Here is a 27,411-nt window from a genome sequence, read left to right as displayed (position 1 = left end):
TCATTTCATTAAGCATGTAAAATGGTTGAAGTTATTTTTGTGTTGTTGATTTATTTTATTCTTATTAATGGTTGATTTGTTCAGTGTGTTGACAGTGCGCCCCCTGCTGGTGCTGTGTGGGATCATTAGTTTCTATCTTGGGCTGCAGGACTATGTTTAGCTCTGTCCACGTGACCAGCTGATCTCTGTAGTGCGTAACGTCGTCACCCCCCCCCCCCCCCCCCCCCCGCCCCCCAGACTATGGAGGATTTATTTATTTCCTCCTCTTCCTCCTCTTCCTCCCCTCCTCCTCCTCTTGCTCCTCCACCTCTTCCTCCATAATCAGCGGGAGGAGCGAGCGGCTGCAGCGGGACTCGCAGGAGGCCGCACCGGGGAGGAGACAGGATGCGAGCCGCCGGCACGGAGAGGACACCGGAGCCGCCTCCGCTGAATCCCGGCGGAGACGACCTGACTGCGGAGTGAAGAGCGGACGGTGAGGGGGGGCGGGTGATGGAGGGTCAACCAGCGGGTGTGTGGAGGGTGTGATGCCGGGTGAAGGTGCACACACAGCGGCTCTCTGACCGGTGCAGTGTCCGGTTAGAGCTCCACACACCCGGAGGTGGACAGAACCATGTGAACAGGCTGCATTGTCTTCATCATCTTCTTCTTCATCCTCTTCTTCATCTTCTTCATCATCTCTCTCTCCAGCGGCTACACTCAGGATGTCTGGCCCGGCCGGACCTGCACCGCCCCCCGGACCGGGACCGGGGCTCGGGCCGGCGCCGGGGCCGGATCTGAGCCACCTGACGGAGGAGGAGCAGAGCATCATCCTGTCGGTGGTGGAGCGACAGAAGAAGGAGGAGGAGGAGGAGCAGAGCATGCTCAAGTAAGGAGGGAGGGACCAATCATCACTGACTGATCGTGGAGGTGACGTCAGCCCAACAATAATCAATAATCAGCTGAGATATTAAACAGCTGATCCAGAACCAGTCCATGTGCATGTGATCTGCTTCCTGTCACACTACCACAGTAAAAGTTCTTTACTCTGCGAAGGAGCTGTCAATTAATTTGAAAAGTTTGAAACTCTAATGCTAAGCTAACGTTAGCAGCAGAGCCTGTGTCTCAATGGAAACACGTTTCCAGATGTTGGAGACCACAGGTTATGATGTCACCTCATTACCCATCAGCCCCTGCACTTGAACCAGAAGTTTAATGACCCACCACCACACAAACACCTGCTGTGACATCACTGGTTGGGGGCGGGGCAGGTGACATGACGGACAGTTTAGACCTGGTGACGTGTCATTTCTCTTTGTCTCATTTGTTTATCATCTTTTGTTTCTTACACAGAAAAACGATTTCTGTGTTCTATCGTTTTCAGCTCGTTACTTCATGTGTTCAATTATTGATGCTTCGGTTTTCATGTTTGTTTCTGTTCGGACGTCATTTTGATTTTAATTTCATCATCATCATCATCATCATATGTGTCTGCAGGGATCAGGAGGGAATCAAACCTCCGTCAGCCTCGTCAGTACCTCAGTCTCCGTGTGAGCACCTGACCCGGTCACACCTCCCTCCTGAACCTCACTGAACCACTTCCTGGTTCACAAACTGGCCAAAATCCAAATGTCTGCACTTCCCAGTCGAACAGTTCCTCATCCAGTCCCCAGGAGGCGCCATTTAGCTCCTGCACACGTCCAGGTGCAGACTTCACCTGATTTCATTACCCACAAGTCATTGCACTGTGAACATGATGTTGTAGTTCTACCATTGACTGAAAATAAAGATTGTCGCCATGAAAGCTCCCAAGGTGAAACCAAGTCCTCTCTCTCGCCCCCTGGTGACTGGCTGCAGTATCAGCCATAGACCCTTCTCCTCCATGTAAGCAGATGGGACATGGACCAAACTGAAACGTCAAAGTAGATGTTTTTCAAAGATGGTTTGTTTTAGTCAGTTCTCATCACACTGACGTTTGTTCATGTGCGTGTGTGGGCGGGATGTCGAGTGTGGGCGGGACCTTGATGCCACGCCTCCACTCCACAATAACTGCTACACAGACTGACTGCAAAAGACTCCCCCCCCCCCCCCCCCCCCACCTGTGTGTCTTGAGACGAGTCGTCCATCTTTATTTACTGTCTTTTCCAGTTTCAGACTTAAGATACAAAATTAGTAACATTACTTGAAATTACTGGTCAGATTATGATATCATGATACAGATCATTGACTTTCAGCTGTGGGGTCATCAAACGTCATCACAATGTAATTTGTTAGTGAAGTTAACAAATACACAAAAGATACAAAATGGCTGAAAAGCAAGAGAACCGACTTCAGGCTGTTCTGTGACGTGCAGGTTCATGATCACGTCCAACACGTCATGATACAGACCAGTGAAGCGTGTGAGTGATCAGTCCAGGTGACGGACATTTGGATTCAGCCTCAACCTCAGTCCCCCCCCACTTCCTGTCGAGTGAGAGAGCAGAGACACTCTTCAGCCCGGTGCTCCTCCCTCACTTCTTCATGATCACAGCTTCAAACTTCCAATGCTAGTTCAGCTAATGCTACATGTCACATACTCATCAGTCCGAAGTCTTCTAAACAAACTGCGACCTTTAACCTCTGCCCACACAGGAAGTTACATCAGCAGTTTGAGATGTATAAGGACCAGGTGAAGAAGCTGGGGGAGGAGCCTCAGGCCGCTCAGACCGCGAGGGCAGAGTCTCTGACCTGTGGCGTCTGTCGCCAAACCAAGATGGCTGACGGCTGCGGCCGAGCGTGCTGCTACTGCCAGAGCCGCTTCTGTGCCCGCTGCGGGGGGGCGGTCCCTCTCAGAGCCAATAAGGTAAAAGTTCCAAATCAACCAAACATCAGGAGGAACTCGTTAATGAGGTTTCATTCAAAGGCTTCGTGATCAGAATGAGTCCATCACAGATTTGAGATGAGGTCCAGACTCTTATCTGCCTGTACTGATGTATTATGATTTGCTAGATTATATGAAAGGTTCTTTTTGCAAGTTTCTGCCAGTGCTACATGCGTAATGTGTAATGTTAGCATAGCACGACCTCAGAAAGGCTCGGCAGCAAACCTCAGCCCTTTACTCCAAGTTCTGCAGATTGCACATGTTAAAGGTTCTGTCTGGTTCTGCAGATTTAACACACATGTTAAAGGTTCTGTCTGGTTCTGCAGATTGCACATGTTAAAGGTTCTGTCTGGTTCTGCAGATTTAACACAGATGTTAAATGTTCTGTCTGGTTCTGCAGATTTAACACAGATGTTAAAGGTTCTGTCTGGTTCTGCAGATTTAACACAGATGTTAAAGGTTCTGTCTGGTTCTGCAGGAACGACCCAGATAATTGCACCTGTGTTTCACGTCTGACGTTCACGAGTCTGTGTTCGCACAATCTCATGACTTGTTCACGGTTTATTCTAAATGACAAAGTGGATGTACTCAGTCTGGCAAAAGCTTCACATTAACTTATATTAATAAATAATAAAGCTTGTGTCTGACATCCTGTGGGGGGGAGGCCGGTTAATGCCCGGTATGAACAGGAGAAAGAATCCTGGTCACATGCTCCATTGGACACGGACCTAAAGAACCGTCCTGATCACGATGGACTGAAGTTTCCCTCTAATCAGTGTTTCAATGACATCGTTAAAAGCAGTTGTCGTAGGTACTGTGTCTGAACACTAGGTGGAGCCACATATTATGAAGAAACATGTCAACAGCTCCGTCGACACTTAGTTTAAAGAGAAAGTTATTTTTTTGTATTTTCAGACTGTTCAGTTTTGCAGAGAATTCATTTGCAGCTCGTTGAATAATCGATCTTGTGTCTGTCGTGTTTCAGGTGATGTGGGTTTGTAACGTGTGCAGGAGGAAGCAGGAGATTCTCACCCAGTCGGGCGAGTTTCACTCCAACACAACGTCACACGGGGTTCCACAACCACCAGTGCAGGGGCTGCCGGAGGGAACAAGACCCTTGAGCAACGGAGACACAGATCGGTCAGTTTGAGGAAATGTATATTATATTGTTTACTCGTCTGTGAGAACAAATGTCAGAGTCAGTGTCTCTGGACATGTTCTGGATCTTCTCCTGCAGCCTCCTGGTAGAATGTGTGTAACATGTCAGAGTCCATGTGAGGAACCAGCAGGACAATGTGTGGAAGCTTCCCAGAGAGCGAGTGGACGTGTTGATGAGGTTTCTAACACGTGACGTGAAACTAGAAGAACACAAAGATCTCAGGATGAAGAAGAGGAGCCGGACACGTAGAAGATGAAGACGTCCACTTGGAAACACGAGGAGATTCCAGATCTTCTGGTGATGAGGGCCGACTTCGGTGTGGACGAGCTGTAAACAACAACACTGATCTGTCCACAGCAGAGATTATACATCATGTCCCGCCTCCTGCTGCTCTCCAGGCTCCGCCCCTCTCCTGATGTTCCCACAGGTTCCTGTTCGAACAAGTCGGACCCGACAACCTGCTGCTGCTTCACAACAAACACCAACTACACAACCTGTCCAGACAGAGTTCATGTGTAGCTTCACCACTAGATGTCACTGAATATCTTGTGTGTGTATTCAGTGTGTACATCCAGGGCGCTCAGCCTTTAAAGGTCATTGTGGGACTGGACATTGGGCGAGAGGCGGGGCTTAACCTGGGTCACCAGCCAATCACAGGTCCAACATAAAGAGACAAACAACCAATCAGTCTCCAGTTCAGTCTGCATGTGTCTGGACTGTGGGAGGCAGTGGGACACAAACAGAGAGAACGTGTGAATCCTCACAGGGAGAGTTCAGGATTCAAACTGGCAACCTTTCTGACTGTGAAGTTGTGATAGAAACCGGTTCTGTGGACTAAAATCAGACGGACTCTTAATTAGTTTGGTTTGTTGTTAATTAAAGAGTTTACACACACACACACACACACACACACACACACATAATCTGATTACCAGGTTTGTAATCCTGCAGTTCAGAGACTCGCTGCTGCTAAATACAGACACACGCTAACACACTGTGGGCTAACGGAAGCTAACAGGCTAACAACGTGCACACACAGATGTCCCTACCTATGTGGGTGGAGCTAGAGAGGGACAAGGAGGAGGTGGGAGGGAGTCTGGATGGGGCGGAGTCTGGTCGGTGTGGGCGTGTTTTCAGTTATGATCCAGATATTAGTTATAAAGCTGCTGACTGTGTGTGTGGTTGTGTGTTGTTGTGTGTGTGTGAGAAGAGGTTGAATGTGTCGTGCGTTGAGTCGATATGAAGCTTCTCACCTCCGACAGCTGAAGGATAAAGTGTAAGTTTGTTTGTTTGTTTGTTTGTCAGCGGGATATTGAACTGATGTGAAACACGTTGGAGGGAAGAGGAACAGAAGAACTCATTTCATCCAGTTGAAGATTGTTTTTCAGGGAGATATTTAGATCTTGATGTTAATGAAATAATTTGTCTTCATGTTGTTGACGTGACAGACGTCTGTCACTCTGGTTCTTGTGGAATGAAAATGTAGATTATGAATCTTTCGTTTAAAACTCTGAACTCAAAACGCCGCTTCTTGAACTTGAGCTCGAACTGTTCTGCGATATTCAAGCTTCAGTGTTGTACAGTGGGAGGAGCCTGACAACAAGTCGGATCTTTCTGTTTGGTTCGTTGATGCTCAGGAGGCGGAGTCCCTCAGGCGCTGGTCACGATGGGGGGGGCTACCTCGGTCTGGAGGAGGCAGCTCTACGGGCTCAGAGGCGACCAATCAGAGACAGACGAGGCCGCTGGCACTCACAGGTGAGTTCGATTTGACAGCTTGGAATTTTTATAGTTTATTTAAAACAATGTTTATTCAATATCCATCATGAACTTTATTAAGATTTATTTCTAATCAGATTTTATTGAAATGTTTATCAGATGTTTTATTTCAAATAAAAAATTTACCTTATGATTACAATCACAACTAAAGTATCTAATAAATGATTTTGTTTGAACATCTGTTTCATTATAGTTATTTATTCATGTTTTAGTCACAAACACACTTACAGGACCTAGTGTTGTCAGTCCCTCATGATGATGATGATGATGTTGGTCTCCGTCCCCCCCCCCCCCGGACCAGGACCTGGACGCTCGTGAGCGGCGGCGGCAGGAGGAGGAGTTTCAGGCCCGGTACCGCAGTGACCCAAACCTGGCTCGTTACCCGGTGCAGCCGCAGCTGAGCGAGGAGAACATGAGGATTCTGGCGCAGGTCGGCCGGGTCCGACATCAACGGCGCCACAGTGACGTCTCCCTGGCACCGGCTGAGCCCGACCACCTGACCCTGAGACACACAGGTGGGAGTAGGACTGACAAACTGCTAATGCCTTGCCAAGGGCACTCAGTCTGATATGTTTTCTTTCCTGTTAGTTCACCGTCACAGTCGACCTCAGGGATTGTTCGGATCTGAAGGTCAGAGGTCATTCTCTGTGGACCGGGCATCTAATCACATGAGCCCCACGCCCCCCCGCCGCAGCCCGCTACCGCAGCAACACCTGGACCCGAGCTCCGCCCATAAGAGGAAGGCAGCCAATGAGAGCATGGTGCAGAGAGGGCGGGGGATGGGGAAGATGCACGTGATTGGTAGCTTCAGCAGCTCGGAGGAGGAGCTAGTGACCAGTCCAGAGTACACCAGCTGTGACGAGCCTGACAGTGAGTGTCGACATTTCCACTGCTTACTAAAGGTGGCTAAATGCTAACCGCCACCAAATGAAGGTAAAAGGCTAAATGTGTAGATGCTAACAGCTCAATTCATGAGGCAGGTGGTTCACACACCTGGTACAAGTCCAGATGTGGAGCTGGAGCTGAACCAGGAAGTCCAGTGACATTGGGTTGGTGTTCTCTCACCGTATTTAGCTCAGTGAGATAATCCTCTTCCAGCTGATACGGTCTGAACAGCTTTACCCTGCACTTCGTGTTCCAGACACCAGAGGGTTCCTCCTAGAACTCGGAGAACCCAGCATGCAGATCACAGTAGAACTCTGACTTCTGACAGAGGAACTTAAGCTCAAGAGAGAACCACACTAATACAGGTTCTGTGTTCTGTCGGGCAGAAGGTTTCATGGTTTATCTCCTGGGCAGATCTGCTGGGAGGGCTGGTGGAGGGCCCCTCCTCTGCTGTTCTGCAGGGATCCACTGTTCTCTGTGGCCTTGTCCCTTGTTCTGTAGAGTTCTGCTGTTGTTGCAGTGGATTCCATCTGTTGGTTATGGCTCTGCTCCAGTTCTGGAGGGTTCTCCTGCTGCTCTATGGCTTTTGTTCCTCTTGAATCAGCAGATGTTCCATGATTCAGGATTCTGCTTCTGTTCTGTTGTGTGTGATTTGTCGGTGCAGGTTTCTTTGTGCTGGTCTTGAACGCTCTGGAGAACAGTGTTGGGTCACGGTTCTCTTAGTGTCGTGTGGTTCTCTGACGTTCTGCTGCCCAACGTGTTGCAGCTAAAGGTGCTGAAAGTGTTTCTGCAGGTCGTCAGGAAATCAAGTGTCATGCTGACGAGTTAATCTGCTGTGTCCCTCTCATTGGACCAGAAGTCACATGGTCAGAGATTATGAACTCTAACTGGCTCAGAGGCTACTTGGCTCCTTCTCTCCAGTCTGGAGGTGACGGAGCAGCTCAGACTCTCTTTCTCCGCCGCCCTGAACATACCTGCTCATAAATAAGAACCAATACAACTTCCAACAGACCCTCAACCTCCACCAATCCTGGCCCAGAGGACCTTGGAGGATCTTGGAGAACGTGGATGATCCAGATTTGAAGAGAACATCTATCCATGGCTTCTCCTGTGCTGCTACAGAATCACCGCTTCTACCTTCGTTAAATCGGATTAAAAGAGGAGAGAGTGGATTACCGGCCCACCTCAGGAGTCAGTGCAGACACAAGGTCGCAGGAGGCAACGCAGCCGTGGACCCACCAGACAACACGTCTGACAGAGAGGGTCGGTCAATGTCCTCGCAGCTGCTGGATCCCTGGTGATCTGGAGCTTGGATCATTTCCTGGTGATCTACTGGATTTCTCTGATCTGGTGAGGAGAGGGGAGGAGCGGGGTTGAGGGTGCTGGTGGCCCCAACCTGCCAACCTCGGCCAGCATCCAGTTTACAGCTCGACCAACCAGATCACTTGTAGACGTCCCGACCACCTGGATGTGGAAGCCAGGTCATCAGCTGTGAGCTGTGAGCAATCTGAGGAGCTCGCTCTGTAACAAGCAAACACGGGAACCACAGCCCTCAGATCTGCTCAGTGCTCTGACTAATCTCATTACAGACAGGTATGAACTGCTCTGCAGCCTGCAGCCAGAGCTCAGGGCAAACAGCACCCACAGATACAGTGAGGAGGAGGAGGAGAGAGGAGCTGCAGGTTCACCTCCTTCTCTTCTTCTGTCTCCTCTTCCTCTGGTGAAGCCTCCTCCTCCTTCATGGCGTTCACACAGACCTGTGAGTATAAGTGTGTGTGTGTGTTTTAAAGCTGCTTTGACACTGGTGTGTAAAGACGGATTACTGTTTGCTGGAAGGTTCAAGCCCCCCCACCACCCCCCCGGCCCTCGACCACGATCCAGAGACCTTCGTCTGGTTGTTCAGAGCCAGAAAGCAGCCGGCTCCTTTCTCTGCTGAATGTTGCATTGTGGGATACAAGGAAACTCCTTTTGTGCAGTTTTACAACACGGCTCCTCCAGGTGGCGTCGTCCCGTGTTTACTGATTTTAAATCAACTTTAACAGTTTAAAGTTTTGAGCTCTTTGTCCGTGTTGTTCTCCTTGTGTCGGACATGTGTGCTTCTTCTCCACAGAGGAGTCTCACTCTCTTATCCACTTCGTCTTGATTCGTCTGTTATGTTGTGTAACGTCTGTTGTGTGTGATCTGCACTGATAGATACACAACAAGGCATCGTCGTTTCTGTGTTACTGTGCATTTAGGCTCTGATGCAAAATCTCTCTCTCTCTCTCTCTCTCTCACTCTCACTCTCTCTCTCTCTCTCTATCTGATGAACTCTCTTAAACACGTAATTATATAAAATAATGTGTCCCTTACATCAACATGTTTCACTGAACTTTCGAGGTGTTTAAACTCAGACATTTAGTTTGAAGCTGCTTTTAATCAGGTTTGACCTCTGACCTCTGACCTCCGCCCTCTCCTCCTGGATGTCTGGTTGTTAGGAGACATGGACAGCCAGTGGTGGGACCATGGCTCCTGGCGTGGCGAGCCTGGGCCCATGTCTATGGTAGGACCGAGATCCAATCATCTTCCAGCTCATTGAGGTGAACTACTGTTTGTTTGTATTACTGTTGTTAAGCAGCCACATGTATGTCCACTGTGACTCCTCAGCATCAGGTCACATGGCAAACGTCCAAGGATGGAGAGCGTCTGATTGGTCGAATTCTTCTGAACAAGCGGATGAAGGACGGGACAGTTGCTGCGGACACGGGAGCGCTGCTGGGACTCAAGGTGACAAACTCCTTCTTCTTCTTCTTCTTCTTCTTCCTGCTGGTTATTAACATGAATCGGTTCAGTGCCTTGCTCATGGGCGGTGTGCTCTCAGGTTGTTGGTGGGAAGATGACGGATTCTGGTCGTCTCTGTGCGTTCATCACCAAGGTGAAGAGAGGAAGTCTGGCTGACACCGTGGGACACCTGAGACCAGGTACTCCATCTCGCTGAGGTTCACTGATGACTCATCACGTTAAAGTGATCTGAGTGGTCAGTGGTCACGGTGTCGACAGGTCGTGATATGATATTTAAATGAATATGCTAATGAGTGTAAAACATCTTGTTTCATTTTCCTCTTGTCCTCCGTGGTTCAGGTGACCAGGTTCTGGAGTGGAACGGCAGGGTTCTTCAGGGAGCCACGTTTAATGAAGTTTATAACATCATCCTGGAGTCTAAACCAGAACCGCAGGTGGAGCTGGTGGTGTCCCGACCCCTCGGGTGGGTCCAAGGTCACACAGGGGTCATATTATAGAGACTAAGAGGTTTTCAAAATATGACAAAAAAGTGTTTCAGACATTCTATATGGCCTCTAACCAGTAGGTTGGCAGTTCGAAACCCAGTCTTACTCATTCAGCCTGCCAAAGTGTCCTTTGGCAAGATACTAAACCCCAACTGCCCTGATGGCTGTGCAGCCCTCATAGAAACAGACTGTGTAGCTCTACTGTAAAGCTATGTAGAGCCCCTTGAGTGTCATCACAGCCAGTTGAGCACAAACACTGAAGCACTTGTGATGTTCTTCAGAGAACTTGAGGTTCTGTCACGTTAACGACTTGCTTGTGATTTTCAGAGACGTGTCCAGGGCAGCAGACGGTTCCCACATCCAGCTGGACTCCAGTGAGTCAAGAACCCACAACTAAAATCACAACACTGGTTCTGAGGCTGTACGACCGGGTTATAACTGTACGTTCTGTGACAGGTTCCAGTTCCTTCGACTCGCAGAAGGTCGGCCCGTCCATCTCAGTCACATCTCCCATGAGCCCCGGTGTTCTCTCCGGACAAGTCTCGGTACGTTTACACCAGGAAGCTCTGTGCTGCCACGCGGCCCTCGGCCAATCAGCTGTTGGTTCACCCCATGGTGATGTGTGTGTGTTGCAGACTGTGAACAGGCGTCCTCTGGTTCCCAGAATTCAGGTAAACTGTAGAACACAGAGAGAAGTGACAATGTTCTTTTCCTTCTCTGTAGTTATTAGTTATTAGTTATTAGCTGAATTGACTTCGTTCGTTCTTAACTAGTGTCAATGACGTCAAACCTCCGCCCACAAACTGCGGCTTCAAAATATTTAGCGAAGTAGAATATTCCGTCATGAATGAGTTTCTATTTCTGTTCGACTGAGGTCACGGGTTCTGTCCTCAGATGTTAAGGTTTCCTGCTGGATAGGTGAGGGCCTCTTTTATTTACACACTCATGAGCAAGGTTCCACATCTGTTCTCTGTGGTTCTTCTGGCGCTGCAGCGCTCCTCGGTCAGGGTTTGTGCCTCAGCTCTGGGTTCCTGATCCACTGATATCAGACAATGTCCCTGTTGGACCGTTTCAGCTTTCCCCTTTAAGAGCCTAATGTTCTTCAGGGCTCATTCATTGTTCTTCCAGATTCTACATGTTTTGCACCTTTGTTTGGGTTTGCAGTTGGTTCTTTGTTCTTTGGGCCCCTGATGCTCCGTGGCTAGCTCGGTAGTTAGCAGATGGATGGATGGAACTAGTCGTTAGGTGGATCAAAGTCTTTACTGTTGTGCCAGGTTCTCCTGCTGTTGATTGTGTTTCCTCAGTGTTGTAAGTCTAACCCTAACTCTAACCGTTTCGCGGTTCCTTTTTGCCTGTGTTGTAATTTGTGTTTGTTTTGATTTAAAATCTGTTCTGCAGGTGAAGCTCTGGTACGATAAAGTCGGTCATCAGCTAATCGTCACAGTTCTTGGAGCCAAAGAACTTCCCTCCCAAGACGACGGCCGACCCAGGAACCCTTACGTCAAGATCTACTTCCTGCCTGACAGAAGGTCAATAAAAGAACCAGCCTGCTTCCTTTTCTCCACTTTGAGATTCATGGGGTTCTATAACCTGCAGAAGCTCTGATCTGGTTCTCTATAGCTATGATTGGCAGTTACTTCTCTCCTTGCAGTGATAAAAGTAAGCGGAGGACGAAGACGGTAAAGAAGTCGTTGGAGCCTCGGTGGAATCAGACTTTCATGTACTCTCCGGTCCACCGGAGGGAGTTCAGAGAACGCATGCTGGAGCTGACTGTCTGGGATCAGGCCCGGCTCAGAGAGGAGGAGAGTCAGTTCCTAGGAGAGGTCAGAAAATATGGAGAACGTTCAGAAGACATCTGAAGTGAAGTCGTCCGAAGAGAAACTCTTAAAAACCAGTGTGTTCTCTGTGTTCAGGTGCTGATTGAACTGGAGTCGGCTCTGTTGGACGATCAGCCTCACTGGTACAAGCTCCAGCTTCACAACGTGTCCTCTCTGCCACTGCCCAGTGCCTCCCCCTACCTGCAGAGGAGAGGACTGCAGCCTGAGCCCTGTCAGACCAGCAGGCGGCTGCAGAGTGAGAGAATAACACTGATACTCTGATCCTCTGTGTGACTCCCACTACGTGAATCATTGTTTTATCCACATCTCTTTTATCATCACAAGGTCTTTCTTCTTCAGTTCATCATCTTGTTTTGATTTAAATTTCACTCATTTATCAATTTTCCTTTACTTTCCTCCCATGATGCTTAACCACATAAAGGTCCTTACTGTAAGCCAGGTAATGACAGCTCTGTGTCTGGTGTCTGTTGTGGCTGCTGACCGTCTGTAGCTTCTTCTTCCTCCTTGGCTTTTCCCGATGTGATGCTAAGCTAACAAACTTCCTATGATATTTTCTGTGGCCCAATGATGTCACTGTACTGTCGCCAGTCTTTGTTGAGTGGAGGTGTGAGTTTTAAAATGATGGTAGTTTAAGGAGCAACTGGGTCTATAAAGGTGGCGCAGGCTCTGGTCCAGGCTCTGGTCCAGGTTCTGGTCCAGGCTCTGGTCCAGGCTCTGGTCATCTCACACCCAGATTACTGCCCCTCCCTCCTGGCAGGTCTACCTGCTGCGGCCCTCCGACCTCTGCAGCTCATCCACAAACCAGCAGCTCCACTGGTCTTTAACCTAAATTCACTCACACTCCTCCACTCCCTTCACTGGTTACCAGTCGCTGCATCCGCTCAAAGACACAAGTACCTGGTACCGTGCTGTGAACGGAACGGGTCCAGTCTACTTCCAGCACATGGTCAAACCTCACAGCCCATCCACTCCGCTCTGCATCGACCAATCAGCTGCTCCCTCACTGCGAGGGACAGCTGTCACTCAACAACATCACGACTGTTTCCTGTCCTGGCTCCTAAACGGTGGAACCAGCTCCACATGGACATCAGGACAGAAAGTCCACACATCGTCCTCCAGACTGAAGACACATCTCTTCAGACCACACCTTGGTGAAGAAGATGATGTCTAATAACCATCGTCACTTACTGTAGTTTGTCTTTTTAAAGCTAATGTACTGACCTGGTTCTTGTTGTTCTGGTTTGTTTCCTCATGGTCGATGAGTGAGTTGCTTTGGAAAAAGCATCAGCTAAATGTAATGTAATGTAAAAAGCAGGTTCTGAGGTTCCTCAAGGCTGCACTCACTGGTTGTTTGGATGTCCTCAGTGGTCCTTCGTGGGGGCTCCAGTAATTCTTTCGGATGTTTCAGTGATGTTTTTCTAGGAGGTCCTGGTGGTCCTGTACAGGTTCCTCTGGGTTCATTATAGAGTTCCTCACATTGTTTAGAAACCCTTGTGTGAGTTTGGATGCTTTATCATCCATCAGGTCTCAGAAAGGTTCCAGCCTTTAGTCAGAGTTCCATCTGTCTTCCATGGTCTTTGATGGAATTTCAAAGGATCAGCGCTGTAAAGTTCTTTGAATCCTCCAGAAGGTTCCTGTTTTCAAGGCTATCGCAGGAGTTCTTTGAGAGGGCTAGAGGTTTGTGTAAAAGTTGCAGTTGTGCATTGAGAGACTAAGTGTGTTGTTTCAAGGTTCCCATACTTGTCCTTGTGAGGGTTCTCCAGATCAACCCAGAGGTCTTAGGGTTCTACATATTGTAGCTTACTCAGAGTAAAGCCAATGTGTCTTTAGGAGATGATGTGATTGCCAGGAGTTCTAGAAGGTTCTTGAAGTAATCTTTTTACTCAGAAGGACTGGCAGAGTTCCGTGGAGATGTTTGAGTGGACTCTCTAAAGGGGGGGGGCACTGAGTCTCCTTGAAGGATATTTTCCAGGAATCCTTTGTGGGATTTCAAAGTTACTTCAGAGAATCAAGGAGTTACAGACTTTCCTGAAAGGATTCTAAAAGTCCTTGTGTGTAAAAACTTGAATCTTGCCCAGTGACCTTTAATTTTCAAGTCGCCAATAATCATCATCGCTTTTTCAGGTTCCACAAACGGGGTTCCAGTTGTGTTAAGGGCTTCTATGTAGCCTGGATGCCAGACGAACTTAGCCCCGCCCACAACATTTTAGGTCGGGCGGTTCGGTCTGGAGTCGCTCCGTTGGGAAAAAATTATGCCCGACCGGGCCAATCAGATTGTTAGGGCGGGCTTTATACGATGATTGACAGATGATCAACGGTAACGTAATCAACCACGTCATCACAGTGCCCTCGGGTTGAATTCGTTTTCAACAAACATGGCTGCCGCTGGCGAGCTGAGATGTGTAGAAGCCATTGAGTCTGTTTTAGAAGACATCGACAGCGCATTCATTTTGAAAGAGGAACACAGAACGTGGAGGCGACGCCAGAGCACCGCGCTAATCCCTATCGCCCCGGCGCTGGGCTGTTCACACCGGACACTGAAGCGACGCTGAACCGCCGGGCAGCGCTAATAATATCACCCGTTGATCCAGTAGATCGCTGCACGGCTTTGTGCCAGTCACACCGGAGGCTGAAGCACCGCGCTGCGCCAAGGCTGCCTCGGTGCTTCAGCCTCCGGTGTGACCGGCACAAAGTTTTAACATGGGAGTGGATGGGAGCCAGCTGTTATTTAAGGCTTGGCGCTGCGCTGAAGCGTCCGGTGTGAACCCGGCGTTAGTAAATAACTCACAATGCGTTGCTTAGCATACGTCACATACTACGTTGCTCTGATTGGTTGTAGGTCTATCCAATTGAGCGAAGAAGAATTTTACTTCCTGGTCAGTTGAAACATGCCCCATAATCACAGCCCAATGGAGCGTCTCAGACTCACATTCTGACTAGAATTGTGAGTCTGACAACGTCAGGCTAGCTTCTATGGGGAGCATTGGGATTATTCAGTAGATATCAGTCGAGGGTTTCCCGAGTCACTTGTTGACATCATGAAGTAGCTCCAGTAGTTCTCAAAGGGTGGTAGGACTGGTTAATGTGGTTTCATCAGCCCTTCATTTTGTCCAAAAGATTTCCGAAGGGTTTCAGGAAAGTGAGGGGGGGGGGTCAACTCAAATGGAATGTGTGAATCTGTTTCCTGTCTTCCTGGACTCTTTCTGTTTGTGTGTCAGATTAGTTGTTCCTGTAGAGGATTACTGAAGAGCTGCTTATAGGCTTAAATGTCCTCTGTGTGTCTCCATGTCTCCACCTCTCCTGTAGGGTCTCAGAGGATCAGTGACATTGAGTTCTCAGATTACGACTGTGAAGACGGCATCGGGGTGATATCAGGTGAACTCCATGTCCCATCATGCACTGCAACATCTGTTAAAGTTCAGAACTATTTATCCTTATATTCATTTCAAATGTTCCTTTTAATAATCGTTTTCCAGAAACCACTGAACTGTTCACTTTGTGACCACTGCTGGTCTGACAGGGACCTTAGAGCAAAGCATTCTGTAGCAGTTGATGGTTCAACTCCGGCTCTGTTTCTTTGTGTGCAGACTACAGACAGAATGGGCGTGACTTCCATAGTTCCACCCTCTCAGTGCCAGAGCAAGTGATGTCGACCAATCACGGCTCCCGATCCGATCTGGTCCGGATGAGGTCTCGGTCACCGAGCCAACCGCCGCCTCACAGGTAACAGCTGCTGCTCTGTCGAGGTTTGATCATGTGACACAAGAGAACTCCCGATGAGAAGAATCAAAATGGAGAAAGAAGAAGTCTGATGATAGAAGATGAGAACAGATGTAATGAGATTACAAATGAGATGAGTGATGGAAATGTTCCATGTATGTTCATTGGCCTCAGCTTCATTTTACCACCACTCACTGTTATTCTTTTCTTACCTTACTAACCCTAACCCTTTGCTGACACCTGACCTTTGACCTCCGACAACCTCTTACCTGTGAACCATCCTGACCTTCGACCTCTGCTGACCTCTGAACTGTGGATAGCAGTGGCAACCCTCTGTACCCGCTGTATCGAGAAGACGCCGTGCGACTGTTGCGAGGTTCGAAGCTGAGCCGAGCGTATTCTGACGCCGGCCAGTACAGCAGTCTGGACAGGTAACCATGGGAACCCACACCTGACCTGGGTCACCTGGCCTGGGTCACCTGGCCTGGGTCACCTGACCTGGGTCACCTGACCTGGGTCACCTGGCCGGCTGTCAATCAGCACACGTCCTGGACAAACGATAGTGTAATATTGTGCTTAAGGGGAAACTTAAACCAGTGTACATCATGCTGAGTGCAGCATCACCAGATTAACCACGCCCCTCTGCTGCTGCCGAACCAATCAAACAACACACTGCTCTATCTCAGGGGTCGACCAGGACCCAGGTCTGGAGGGGATTTGGTTGTGTAGTTCTGGTTCTAGTACTGGTTGTAGTTCTGTTGCAGTACTGCTCTTTGTACAACTGCTATGCTTGTTATATACTAGTTGTATTATCGGTTGTACTACAGCTAGTATTTGTAGTAGTGCTGGTTTCTGTACTGGTTGAGGTACTGACTTTGCTACATATTCCTGCTTGAAGTACAAATCACTGTAGCTTTAGTTTTCAGGTTAATCCGCGGCTACTGGACACAACTCTGCTGGATACTGCTAGTTTGTGTACTAGTACCAGTTCTCGTAGTCCCAGCTGCACCGGCTTTAGAACTGGTGGTGCTGCTTGTACTGGGGACAGTATAGGCTTGATTTCTGGTTTTGGTGCTGGTTTTTTGTCCAGATTCTATCCTGGTTGTTGGTTGTGGTACAGAATGTTGGTCAGTTGTGTCTGACTGTCTGTTTCTGTATATTCAGGAGATCACTGAGGAAAATGTCTGTTACCAACTCGCTCGATTCTCAAGACAGGTACTGAAGCTATAGGATGAAGATTTAGAGGAGTAGTATTTGTTGTAGTAGTAGTTGTACCTCTAGTACCATGAGTGGCAGTAACCTCGTTCTCATCTTCCTTCGTGCTTCGGTCTGTAAGATATATGAACGGTCCGTACCACGCTCCCTGGACAAACCCCACGATGAATGGAAACTGTGAGGACTACAGGTGAGCCCCAGGGTTTGTGGGTAATGTAGTGTAGAGGATGAAGTTGACTTTAGATTCATCGTGATTGGGAGTTGATACCTTTCTGTTCTTCAGTCAGGACTTCATCCCAGACTTCCCCTACGACCCCGACCCCTACGATGAGGATGTGCACAGGTAACGGACTGAAGGACAGTTTGACTTCCAGACAGTCAGACTAACATATGTAGATGTAGAGGACAGTCGTAGTCTTTCTGTGTCCCGTCCTTATCATCCCACAACCATGCTGAGGTGTCTTATGGGCCAGAGTACAACAGTTTCAACTTGTGGTCCTTGTTTAAACCTTTTCATTTCATCTGAAGTTCTCCATCGCGTCCTGTGATATTTCAGTTCTAGAAAGAGGCAGAAACAAAATTCTAAATTTGTAAAAGGAGGCTGTGGCTGAGGGGCACAGCGGTCATCCTCCAACTAGAAGGTCGAGGGTTCAATCCTCAGTCCTCATCTGCATGCTGTAGTGTCCCTCTGCCAGATACTGACCCCCTCAATGGGCCTTCATAGATGTTGAATGCACTAATTGTAAGCGTCCACCAAATGACATGCACTGTAATCAGCATGCTAACCCGCTCACAGTGACAATGCTAACATGCTGGTGTTTGGAAGGTTTTATATTTAGCATGTCCACCATTTACTTTAGCATGTTGGAATGTTGATGTTAATAGAGTTTAACCTCTGGAAGGCACAAGTTTGAATTTGTAGTTCTCTGTATTTGATCAGAACTTCCTGCTTCTATCTCCCAACATTTTTCATTGTCTCCTTTATCACTGAGGCCTTCTGGGAAATGTAGTCTCAGAATCCTGACAGGTTTCTTTGAGGATTTCTTCTTCTTTGTTATTTTGTTTACATGCGTCAGTGCCTGACACTTCCTGTCACCTGACCTGAAGCCTTTCACTGGTGGTTGTCCTGGTGAGGGGGGTGACTGTTGTCATGGTGATGTGCAGGTACAGCCGGCGGTTTTACTACAGTCGCTCTCGGTCAGCTGACCAGCGTGCCATGGTGGACCAACCGCTTTACACACGCTCACACTCCACAGACCGATGTGACTTCGTCCAGCTGAGGTCTGGACGCTCCGCCCCCCCCTCACCTGCCTGCACCAGGTGACTGGCGACTGACCTATCAGGAACCCACTTCGTCGGTGTTGTGTTTGTTGAATGTGTTTTTTCCTCCAGGAGAAGTCGTCTGTGTGAGGACTGACCACACCCTCGAGGGTTAACCCACATGGTTTCTGTACTGCTGCAATTCATTTGTTGAGTTAATCCTTCTTTTTCTTTCTCCACCCTCATATCTGAGCTTCGTCTTCTTGTCTTTCTGATTCATGTTTATTTGACAGCATGTTGGCATCGCTTGATGGTTGCATGAGTTTCTTGATTCCTAAGGTCACTTAGTTTTTTTCTAAGTCCTTGGTAGTTGAGTCTTAATCCTGCTCTGAACTCAGGTTGAATCCAAACCTCCGGCTCCAAGTCCACAACACTGAGCCCCAGCAGATTCTGGTCCTAGATACTGATACTGGAACACAGAGGAACACAATGTGCTAAGAACATTCCCTCTGTCCTCCTCCATGGCAGTTAGTTCAAGCTCCTCTGAAGACTTGACTTGAGCTATGTTATGGTCAAGGGGGGAGGGGGGGGGGGGGGGTGTAACACGTCAGTTAATTAGTGCGTTCACAGGATCAGAAGTCTGGACATTGGGATTCAACCTGAGAATCAAGTGTCTGTTCCAAGTCCCTCAAATCATATCAATCACTGTAACCATGGAATCAGTCGATTGAAGGCGTTTTAATGGTGTTAGCCATTAGCTTGTTGTGTGTGCATTGTGTTGCTAGAGCACAAACTTACATCAACAAAACCATTAATCTTACTACTGACAATTTAATATCTGACCTTTGGCTTCAGTCCTCCCGTGTGACCCGTACTTTGATTTCTTCCTCGGTCAAACAGAGTCAATCCTCAAAGTGGATCGACCCAGACGAGTCCGTCAGGAACACCGGTCTGTGGCCGCCGAGTGCGCCAGCTGCCCATCGCCCCCCCCAAAGGAGCTCTGGACAGAAGTACGTACTGTTTTAAACCAACACAGGTTTTTAAAACTGCTTTAAAGGATGATTGACGATTGATGATCAGGTCTTTTTGTTTATTTATTGACAGACAAATGAAGTTTTCAGGTTTTACTGTGACATGTTACTGTGGATCATCTGCATTAAGCAGAAGAACATGTTTGTAAGTGATCACCTTGTGTCCTAGACGGATCTGTAGTGATCTAACAAAGAGTGGTGTCTTTCAGATGGAGAACTCCCTGACACTGTGCAGACAGGTACACACTGTGACCTTGTGAAGTTCACCTGCTCTGGGTTCCTTTAGTTTAGAACTAGAACTTATCCTTTGTTGCTCTTTTGAAAGATGAACTTTCCAGTAATGTAGCATTAGTCACGTGATGATCTGATATTAAACTGTTGACTTGAGGTCACAGTTTGGGATGTTTATAATGAAACATTTGGCTTAATGCTTCACATTAGAGGTGAATCTTGTGCATGTTGAGAGATGTGTTCAAATCCTGTACATTTTATTTCTATTGTGCCAACCATAAGAGAAGTTACAGTAGTGTCCCCCAGCAGGCGCAGGTTGATCCGTCACTGTTTGTATTTCATGTGTTCTGAACACATCTAAAGTCAAGGTGTTCCTAATGATGTGAGTATCTACTCTGCTGGCATTCTACTCCTGGCTGCGTGGTACTTTCAGCTGAGGTCCTGGTTTATAACCAACTAAGATCCCTCTGAGAATCTTCACCTTCATGTGGTGCCGAGGTCTGTGTAGCTTGATGGTTGTCGGCTGTTGTTAGTTTTGTAGAAGGTGAACTCCTGAAGACAAACGGTTTGAGGTTCAGTCCTGTGGACGTGAAAAGTGACAAATGATCAAACGCTAACTTTCATGTGACTGATCACTGATCAGTGAGAACCAGGGAGGAGACTAGAGAAACAGGTCATGTGATCATTCATCAACTCTTTGTCTGTCTTCATCTTTAATCATCTTTTCTTTTTCATCTTCTCTGTGATCTTTTATTTTCCATCAGTTTTGGCCACGTCTTCCACAGGAGCACCACCTTCAGCCCCTCCCACTTCCCACATACAAACCCCTACTGTTAGCCTTCAACCAATACCTCCTCTTATACGAATCCAAGCCCCGCCTCCTCCTGGACCTGTACAGCCTCACCTAAGCCCTGCACCTGGACCTACACCAACAGCTGCACCTGCACCTGCACCTGCACCTGCACCAGCACCTGCACCAGCACCTGCACCTGTACATGTACCAGCACATGTACCAGCAGCTACACCTGCACCTGCACCTGCACCAGCACCAGCACCTGCACCAGCACCTGCACCAGCACATGCACCAGTACATGTACCAGCACATGTACCAGCAGCTACACCTGCACCTGCACCAGCACCAGCACCAGCACCAACACCAGCACCTGCACCTGCACCTGCACCATCTGTGGGAGCCCCAACGCCGGCTCCTTCAATTTTACCGACTTCTACACCAGCACCTGTTGCAGCCACACCTGCAGCTTCCCCAGTCCAACCTACTAACACAACAGGCGCCCAAGCCCCACCCCCTGTGCCAGCCCCACTCCCAGCTCCTGTAGTCCAATCACAGTCACCTCTTGAACCCGACCTGCCCCCTGCACCTACTCCAGCACCTGCCCCCTCCCCAGCCCCGCCCCCACAGACTCCAGGTGTGTACAAGACGTCATTAGTGGTAAACTATTCATTCAAATTTTGATATTTCAGTCTCCATCATCTCTCATTTCATTTTTCCTTCATGTGTTAACCTCTGCTATATCATGCTGATCTCATCATACCTGTCCATGTCAGAGCCTGAACCGTGCTCAGCAACAGCTGGAGGGACCAGAAAAGGCAAGTTGTGATGATGCTCGTCCGGTTATACCGATCCTGTGTGGGTGTGTGGGTGTCCAGGTGTGGGTGTCCAGGTGTGGTTGTCCAGGTGTGGGTGTCAAGGTGTGGTTGTCCAGGTGTGGGTGTCCAGGTGTGGTTGTTCAGGTGTGGTTGTCCAGGTGTGGTTGTCCAGGTGTGGGTGTCCAGGTGTGGTTGTCCAGGTGTGGTTGTCCAGGTGTGGGTGTCCAGGTGTGGGTGTCCAGGTGTGGTTGTCCAGGTGTGGTTGTTCAGGTGTGGTTGTCCAGGTGTGGTTGTCCAGGTGTGGTTGTCCAGGTGTGGTTGTCCAGGTGTGGGTGTCCAGGTGTGGTTGTCCAGGTGTGGTTGTCCAGGTGTGGTTGTTCAGGTGTGGGTGTCCAGGTGTGGTTGTTCAGGTGTGGTTGTCCAGGTGTGGGTGTCAAGGTGTGGTTGTCCAGGTGTGGGTGTCCAGGTGTGGTTGTTCAGGTGTGGTTGTCCAGGTGTGGTTGTCCAGGTGTGGGTGTCCAGGTGTGGTTGTCCAGGTGTGGTTGTCCAGGTGTGGGTGTCAAGGTGTGGTTGTCCAGGTGTGGGTGTCCAGGTGTGGTTGTCCAGGTGTGGTTGTCCAGGTGTGGGTGTCCAGGTGTGGGTGTCCAGGTGTGGTTGTCCAGGTGTGGGTGTCAAGGTGTGGTTGTCCAGGTGTGGGTGTCCAGGTGTGGTTGTTCAGGTGTGGTTGTCCAGGTGTGGTTGTCCAGGTGTGGGTGTCCAGGTGTGGTTGTCCAGGTGTGGTTGTCCAGGTGTGGGTGTCCAGGTGTGGGTGTCCAGGTGTGGTTGTCCAGGTGTGGTTGTTCAGGTGTGGTTGTCCAGGTGTGGTTGTCCAGGTGTGGTTGTCCAGGTGTGGTTGTCCAGGTGTGGGTGTCCAGGTGTGGTTGTCCAGGTGTGGTTGTTCAGGTGTGGGTGTCCAGGTGTCGTTGTCCAGGTGTGGTTGTCCAGGTGTGGTTGTCCAGGTGTGGTTGTCCAGGTGTGGGTGTCCAGGTGTGGTTGTCCAGGTGTGGTTGTCCAGGTGTGGTTGTTCAGGTGTGCGAGGTTTTGTTAAGTAGGAGGTTGTGAGTCCAACTGGTTTAACTGGTTTGACGTCAGCTGGATCACCTGAACACTTCAGAGTGCTGCTGAAGTCTGACCAATCACCTCTCTCTGTCTGCAATGATGTAGAGGTCACATGGGAGGACCAGCAAAAGAAAGCTGCCAATGGTAACGTACCAACTGTTAGCCACGCCCATCCATAGACAGGTGGCTCCTAGACCATGTGACACATTTGTCACCTGAGTAAATGGGAATTACTCACCACAGGCTACAAGAGTTCAACACACTGTCGTTAACGAGGCTAATCAGGCTAAATGTTAAGATACAGTTAGTTTTCCTTTGAAACTTTAACTTTCCAATCAGAGCGATTAACAATCAGCAAATTGATCTTTGTCAAACTGTTGTTGATGATACGATGAAGCCAGAGGTGTTTGATTCCTGCAGATTAATAACTATTGTGAGATTGATCTTGTGTTGTCAGCGTAGATTCAGAAGTTACATCAGCTTTGTAGTTTGTTCCCTGAAGTCTGAGTGTGAAGCTCCGCCCCCTGCTCGTGGTTGAACGAGTGAATTTCCTATTTGGTCGTCACTCTGTGATTTCATCATTATGATGTCGTCAATTAGTCAGAAACATAGCGATTGGTTTTATTTTTTTAGTAATATTCTATATAACAGTCACGGTTATTTCTAGTGTACGTGCAAAAAATGAATATTTGGATTTATATAAATACATCAGAACTGGATTTGTCTCATTGTTTTATAACCTCTGCTCCTGTGTCCCTGCAGGTGTGATGAAGGATCCGTCAAAGGTGAACACACAAAAACACGTCACAACTTCTGAAACAAACAAACACTGACGATGTCACACACCTGCTCCTCATGTTCTGTGTCCAGATGGGGGACAGCTTGTCCTTTAGATCGTCCGACAGTGACGTCAGCGACATGTCGGCCATGTCCACTGCCGCCGACACTCGATCTGCACGACCAATAAGGTGAGTCCAGGAACCAATCACAGAGCAGCACAGCCAGATTGTTAAACTTTAAATCTACGAGGTTGCATGTTTTATATTTGTGGTTTTTCAAAATGTCCATTTTATTACGTCGGTGTTGGTGATGTTAACTTGTTTTTAATTTACCTTTTTCTTGTTGTTTAAATTTGTCTGCATGTTAACTCAGCATGCTCGTTCTGTTAGCTTAAAGAGTTAGCATGTTAGCAAGTCTTTTGCTGCATGTCTTTGTCTGCATGCTCCTGTTCTTTCCTCTCATTGGCTGACGCAGCCGGTCGGAGGCCCTAGATGGTCAATCAGTGGAGTTGGGGGCGGGAACAGAGGGAAAACAGGAAGTAGCGGCAGAGGGCGGAGTCTCACTGCAGAAGAGCGAATCGATGGAAGAGGCCGAGGAGGAGGAGGAGGAGGCCAAGCCTTCAAAGTAAGGGAGCAACCAATGGACAGCCTGGAGTCAAACCACTCATCATAGCAGCGGTGTGCCGCCGCCCACTCCTTATGTGTGCTGCTGTTACCCCCCCCCCCCCCCCCCCCCCGCCCCTATATGCCCCCACCTCCCTGGAAAAGAATTGACAGGCATGTGTGTCCCCCCCCCCAGGTAACTTCCAGGTGTGAGTGTCACTGTCCCTCCCCCCTGGGTGATTGACAGCTGTGTCCCTCCCCTCTGGGTGATTGACAGCTGTGTCCCTCTCTCTCGCCCCCTGCAGGCCGGCCCCGGCGGCCGGAGCTCCTCTCACGAAGTCCTCAAGTGTCGGGGGGGAAATCTGCTCGTTGGGCCGGAATGACGACGACGACGATGAGAAGAAGCGACGCTCGAGTTTCGGAGCGAGGATGATGGGGATGGTCGGACTGGGAAAGAAGAGTCAGAGCGCCTCGCAGCTCAACCCAGAAGGTCGGTCCCAGTTCAATCTCTTCATCTCCTCACGTTCACCACGCAATTCTGTTGACTGCCCTCTACAGGCTGAACACTCTACTGCAGATACTCAGTGTTGATGGGCTCATAGTCTTCTCTCTGTTGATCTCTCCATCCATCCAGAGGAGGAGAAGAAGAAGAAGGTGGTGAGACTTCCTGTCCAGAGGAGCATAGAAACCGGTTTGGCTGTTGAGTTCAAATCTCGTTTCACCAGACAGCCGAGTCGTGACCCGGACGCCGAGGACCCCAAACCTGGAGCGTATGAACTTCTGTTACTCCTCCTTTTTATTCTGTCGCTCCTCTTCACTCCTCTGATCTTCATCTTTGCACTTCTTTAGTTTTTATTCTATTAGAGATCATTTAATTCTCTCTCGCTGTCTGCAGGCTGATCTTTCCGGGTGTGAAGTTGGCATCGGACCAACAGTTCACTGGGTTCCTGGAAGGATTAGGCCCCGCCCAGCTGGCTGGACGGCAGACCCTGGCCACGCCTCCCATGGGTAATGACCAATCAAAACCTTATTAAAATTACTTATTTTGTTCATTATTTATTTTATATCTACATACATTGATACATTATATATAAATACACATATATTTTATATTGATGCATTATCAAATATGTATTCATGTATATGTCTATTCAAGTATTAAATATTAATTTATTCCTGTGTGTATATATATACATATATAATATATTCTTTGTATATTGAACAGTATGTTAGTGTTTACATTTGTTCATCCATGCTTAATATTAGTACCATTGTTTACAGTAATATCAGTATTTATCAATTAGTGGCATCATTGTTTTATATCAATATAATATAATATTATTTATATTTTATATGTATTTATATGTATATATATCCAGTAGTATAATGGTGTTTACGTGATTGGCTGTTGATTGATCAGGTGACATCCAGATTGGGATGGTGTTCAGGAAGGAGCGTCTGGACGTGGAGGTGATTCGAGCCCGGGGGCTTGTGGGTAAACAAGGCAACAAGAACACTCCAGGTGAAAACACTAAACTGTGCTACACACCAAACAACACAAAACAACACAACAGACCAACACAGACCAACATTCTCTGTAACCGTGACAATGCAGCTCCACGTCTCGATCACTTCGGCCAATCACAGTCTTACTCCAAATGACATCCTCACCACTAGATGGCAGCATTCATAGACCTGTCGTTTATCTTTATATACAGTTGTCAACAGGAAGGTGTGGCTCTTTAAATAAAGTTAAATCTACTGATTCAAACAGGATCATCTACTTCCTGTTGTCATCGGAAGTCGTTCTATCATGAACTGTGTGTGTGTGTGTGTGTGTGTGTGTGTAGCTCCGTATGTGAAGGTGTACCTGATGGATAACGGGAAGTGTGTTCTGAAGAGGAGAACTCGTCTGGCAAGAAAAACACTGGATCCACTTTATCAACAACAGCTGCAGTTTGAGGAGAATCCAGAGGGAAAAGTCCTGCAGGTCTAACACACACAGACAAACACACACAGACAAACAAACACACACACACACACACCTAACTAAACCTAAAGTAGTAACCTCTGTCTTCAGATCATCGTGTGGGGAGACTACGGCAGAATGGACCATAAATCCTTCATGGGCGCTGCTCAGATCCTATTGGATGATCTCGACCTGTCCATCATGGTGATTGGCTGGTTTAAGCTGTTTCCTGCCACCTCATTGGTGGACCCTGCCTTGGCGCCTCTGACCAATAAGGAGACCGAGGGGAAGTCGTAGTGTCAGGAGGCAGGACCAACGACACCGTCACAGTAACGAGAGGGGGACGAGGGGACATGCTGTCTCTGGGTGGTCCTTAGAAGAAGTCCCATGATTCTCCTCTGCTGTTGGATGCTGCTTGATGACATCACAGTGATGTGTAACAGCGTCATGCAATGTCACTGGGAGGAGAAGGGAGGCTCCACCCCCTGATGGTGACACAGAACCACCCATACACAAGACAAGGCCTCGTACCAAAGGATGCTGGGAAAAGAAAGGACAAGAGAAGCCATGTGACCTCCAGTGGCCAGCCAATCACAGCATCTCCTGAGGAGTCATGTGACTGTTACCAGGCATGTCCAGAACCCATAGACTCCAGGTAGTTTCATGGCGATGCAGGAATACGGAGTTCTGGTTCTTTTTGTTTTTGGAACGATGAGAACTTGAAACTTCCACTTTGAAAAACTTTAAAGAAAAAGAGAACTTCGCCTGTAAAGTAAAAATAAAAAGATTCTCAAAGATCAGTGGTTCTGTGTGACTTAGAAAAGACTTCATTTGTATCGGCTTTTCCTGGTTTCCAGATCCTGTTGGGAACATGAACCTGGTTCACGAGGTTCTACTGGTATTAATATGAAAACACCCTGTGCAGTGTTGGGAGTAACGCAGTACAAAGTAACGCGTTACTGTAATTCCACTACTTTTAGCGGTAACGAGCATGTAACGAGGTATTTTTTTTAATCAAGTAACGCAGTTACAATTACTGAAATTTAAATGAGTTCGTTACTCGCGTTACGTCGATCGCGATCTACCGGTCGACCGCGAAGGAAGTGTGGGTCGATCGCACTGGACAAGAGGCCGTCATGAGGACGCTCCGGCGCACGTAAAAGCTCTCGTTCTTTCCCCCCCATGGTCGCGCGTTTAGATTTCTCATCTGCTCTCTGTATCGCTCACGGCGGAGTTCCATCCCGATGCGCACACACACAGGTGAGCACACTCCACCCAGCGGACAGAGAGCTTCCGCGGCCCCCCCACCCAAAAAAAGCTGTAAACCTAGGGGAAACACTGACAGCGTTGGCGTGTGTATTAAATCTGTCCGCTCCGTGAGAGCTACAGGCAGGTACGCAAGGTGAGCCTGATTCTCTCTCCAAAGAGGAAATAGGCTCTCAGATCATAAGTTTGAGAAGCTTCTCCTCACTTTTATTTCATTGGGCCTAATGTGGTAAAAAAAACACTGTTAAATGACTGAGACAGTTATTTTGTATTAAGTTAAGTATTAAAAGGGATTTTTGTACTACTGCTTTATTTGAAGGCCTGTTGCCCTGTTGATTACAAAAAATATGTTTATTGTTTAACTGTTCAGTACTATTCATATTCATTACATTTAAAAAGCAGACATAAAAGTAACTTAAAAGTTACTTTCCCTAGTAACTAATTACTTTTGATATACAGTAACTGGTGAAGTAATTCAATTACTTTTAAAAGAAGTAACTAGTAACTGTAACTGATTACTAATTTTCAGTAACTTGCCCAACACTGACCCTGTGAACCATCATTGACGTGTCCTTCAGACCTGGAGCTTCAGGTTGTTTGGTGTTTCCAGTCTGACCAGTAGAGGGAAGCAGATGTCCTCCTGCTGTATGATCGATAAAATACTTTCAGGTTCCTACAAGAACGTTGTATCTTCGTCAGTTGGAGGTTTGTCTGATTACTGATTCTTGTGTTTGGGTTTAGAGCGAGGACAGACTGAGTTGCACCCCCCACAGGGGGCTGGGGTCAACTCCCTCTTTAGTGGAGAACACACCTGGTGGTGACGGCAGCAGACAGGTGCCACCGATCCTTCTGACCCAGAGCACGGACTCTT

The 27,411-nt window shown here is 48.1% G+C and overlaps 1 protein-coding gene across 1 annotated transcript; it reads left to right on the top strand.

Moving 5' to 3' along the window:
- The first annotated feature begins 701 nt into the window (after positions 1 to 701).
- rims2b (regulating synaptic membrane exocytosis 2b) lies at positions 702 to 26,074 on the top strand. The gene is made up of 37 exons (XM_053447107.1): positions 702 to 865; positions 2,608 to 2,818; positions 3,822 to 3,976; positions 5,633 to 5,750; positions 6,073 to 6,286; positions 6,360 to 6,641; positions 9,134 to 9,198; positions 9,303 to 9,422; positions 9,517 to 9,616; positions 9,777 to 9,900; positions 10,250 to 10,296; positions 10,379 to 10,467; positions 10,558 to 10,593; positions 11,321 to 11,451; positions 11,574 to 11,745; positions 11,836 to 11,995; positions 15,067 to 15,135; positions 15,348 to 15,483; positions 15,804 to 15,911; positions 16,645 to 16,695; positions 16,817 to 16,885; positions 16,979 to 17,038; positions 17,860 to 18,015; positions 18,856 to 18,965; positions 19,196 to 19,225; positions 20,003 to 20,239; positions 20,429 to 20,644; positions 20,784 to 20,825; positions 22,686 to 22,708; positions 22,794 to 22,891; positions 23,178 to 23,327; positions 23,611 to 23,795; positions 23,940 to 24,075; positions 24,201 to 24,313; positions 24,726 to 24,827; positions 25,156 to 25,295; positions 25,386 to 26,074. Exons 1-37 carry the CDS (start codon positions 702 to 704, stop codon positions 25,569 to 25,571), a joined length of 4,605 nt encoding a protein of 1,534 aa, XP_053303082.1. The 3' UTR covers positions 25,572 to 26,074.
- Positions 26,075 to 27,411: the final 1,337 nt, after the last annotated feature.

This window comes from Pleuronectes platessa, chromosome 18 (genome assembly GCF_947347685.1).
Source record: "Pleuronectes platessa chromosome 18, fPlePla1.1, whole genome shotgun sequence".
NCBI lineage: Eukaryota > Metazoa > Chordata > Actinopteri > Pleuronectiformes > Pleuronectidae > Pleuronectes > Pleuronectes platessa.
This window is presented reverse-complemented; position numbering and strand designations above follow the sequence as displayed.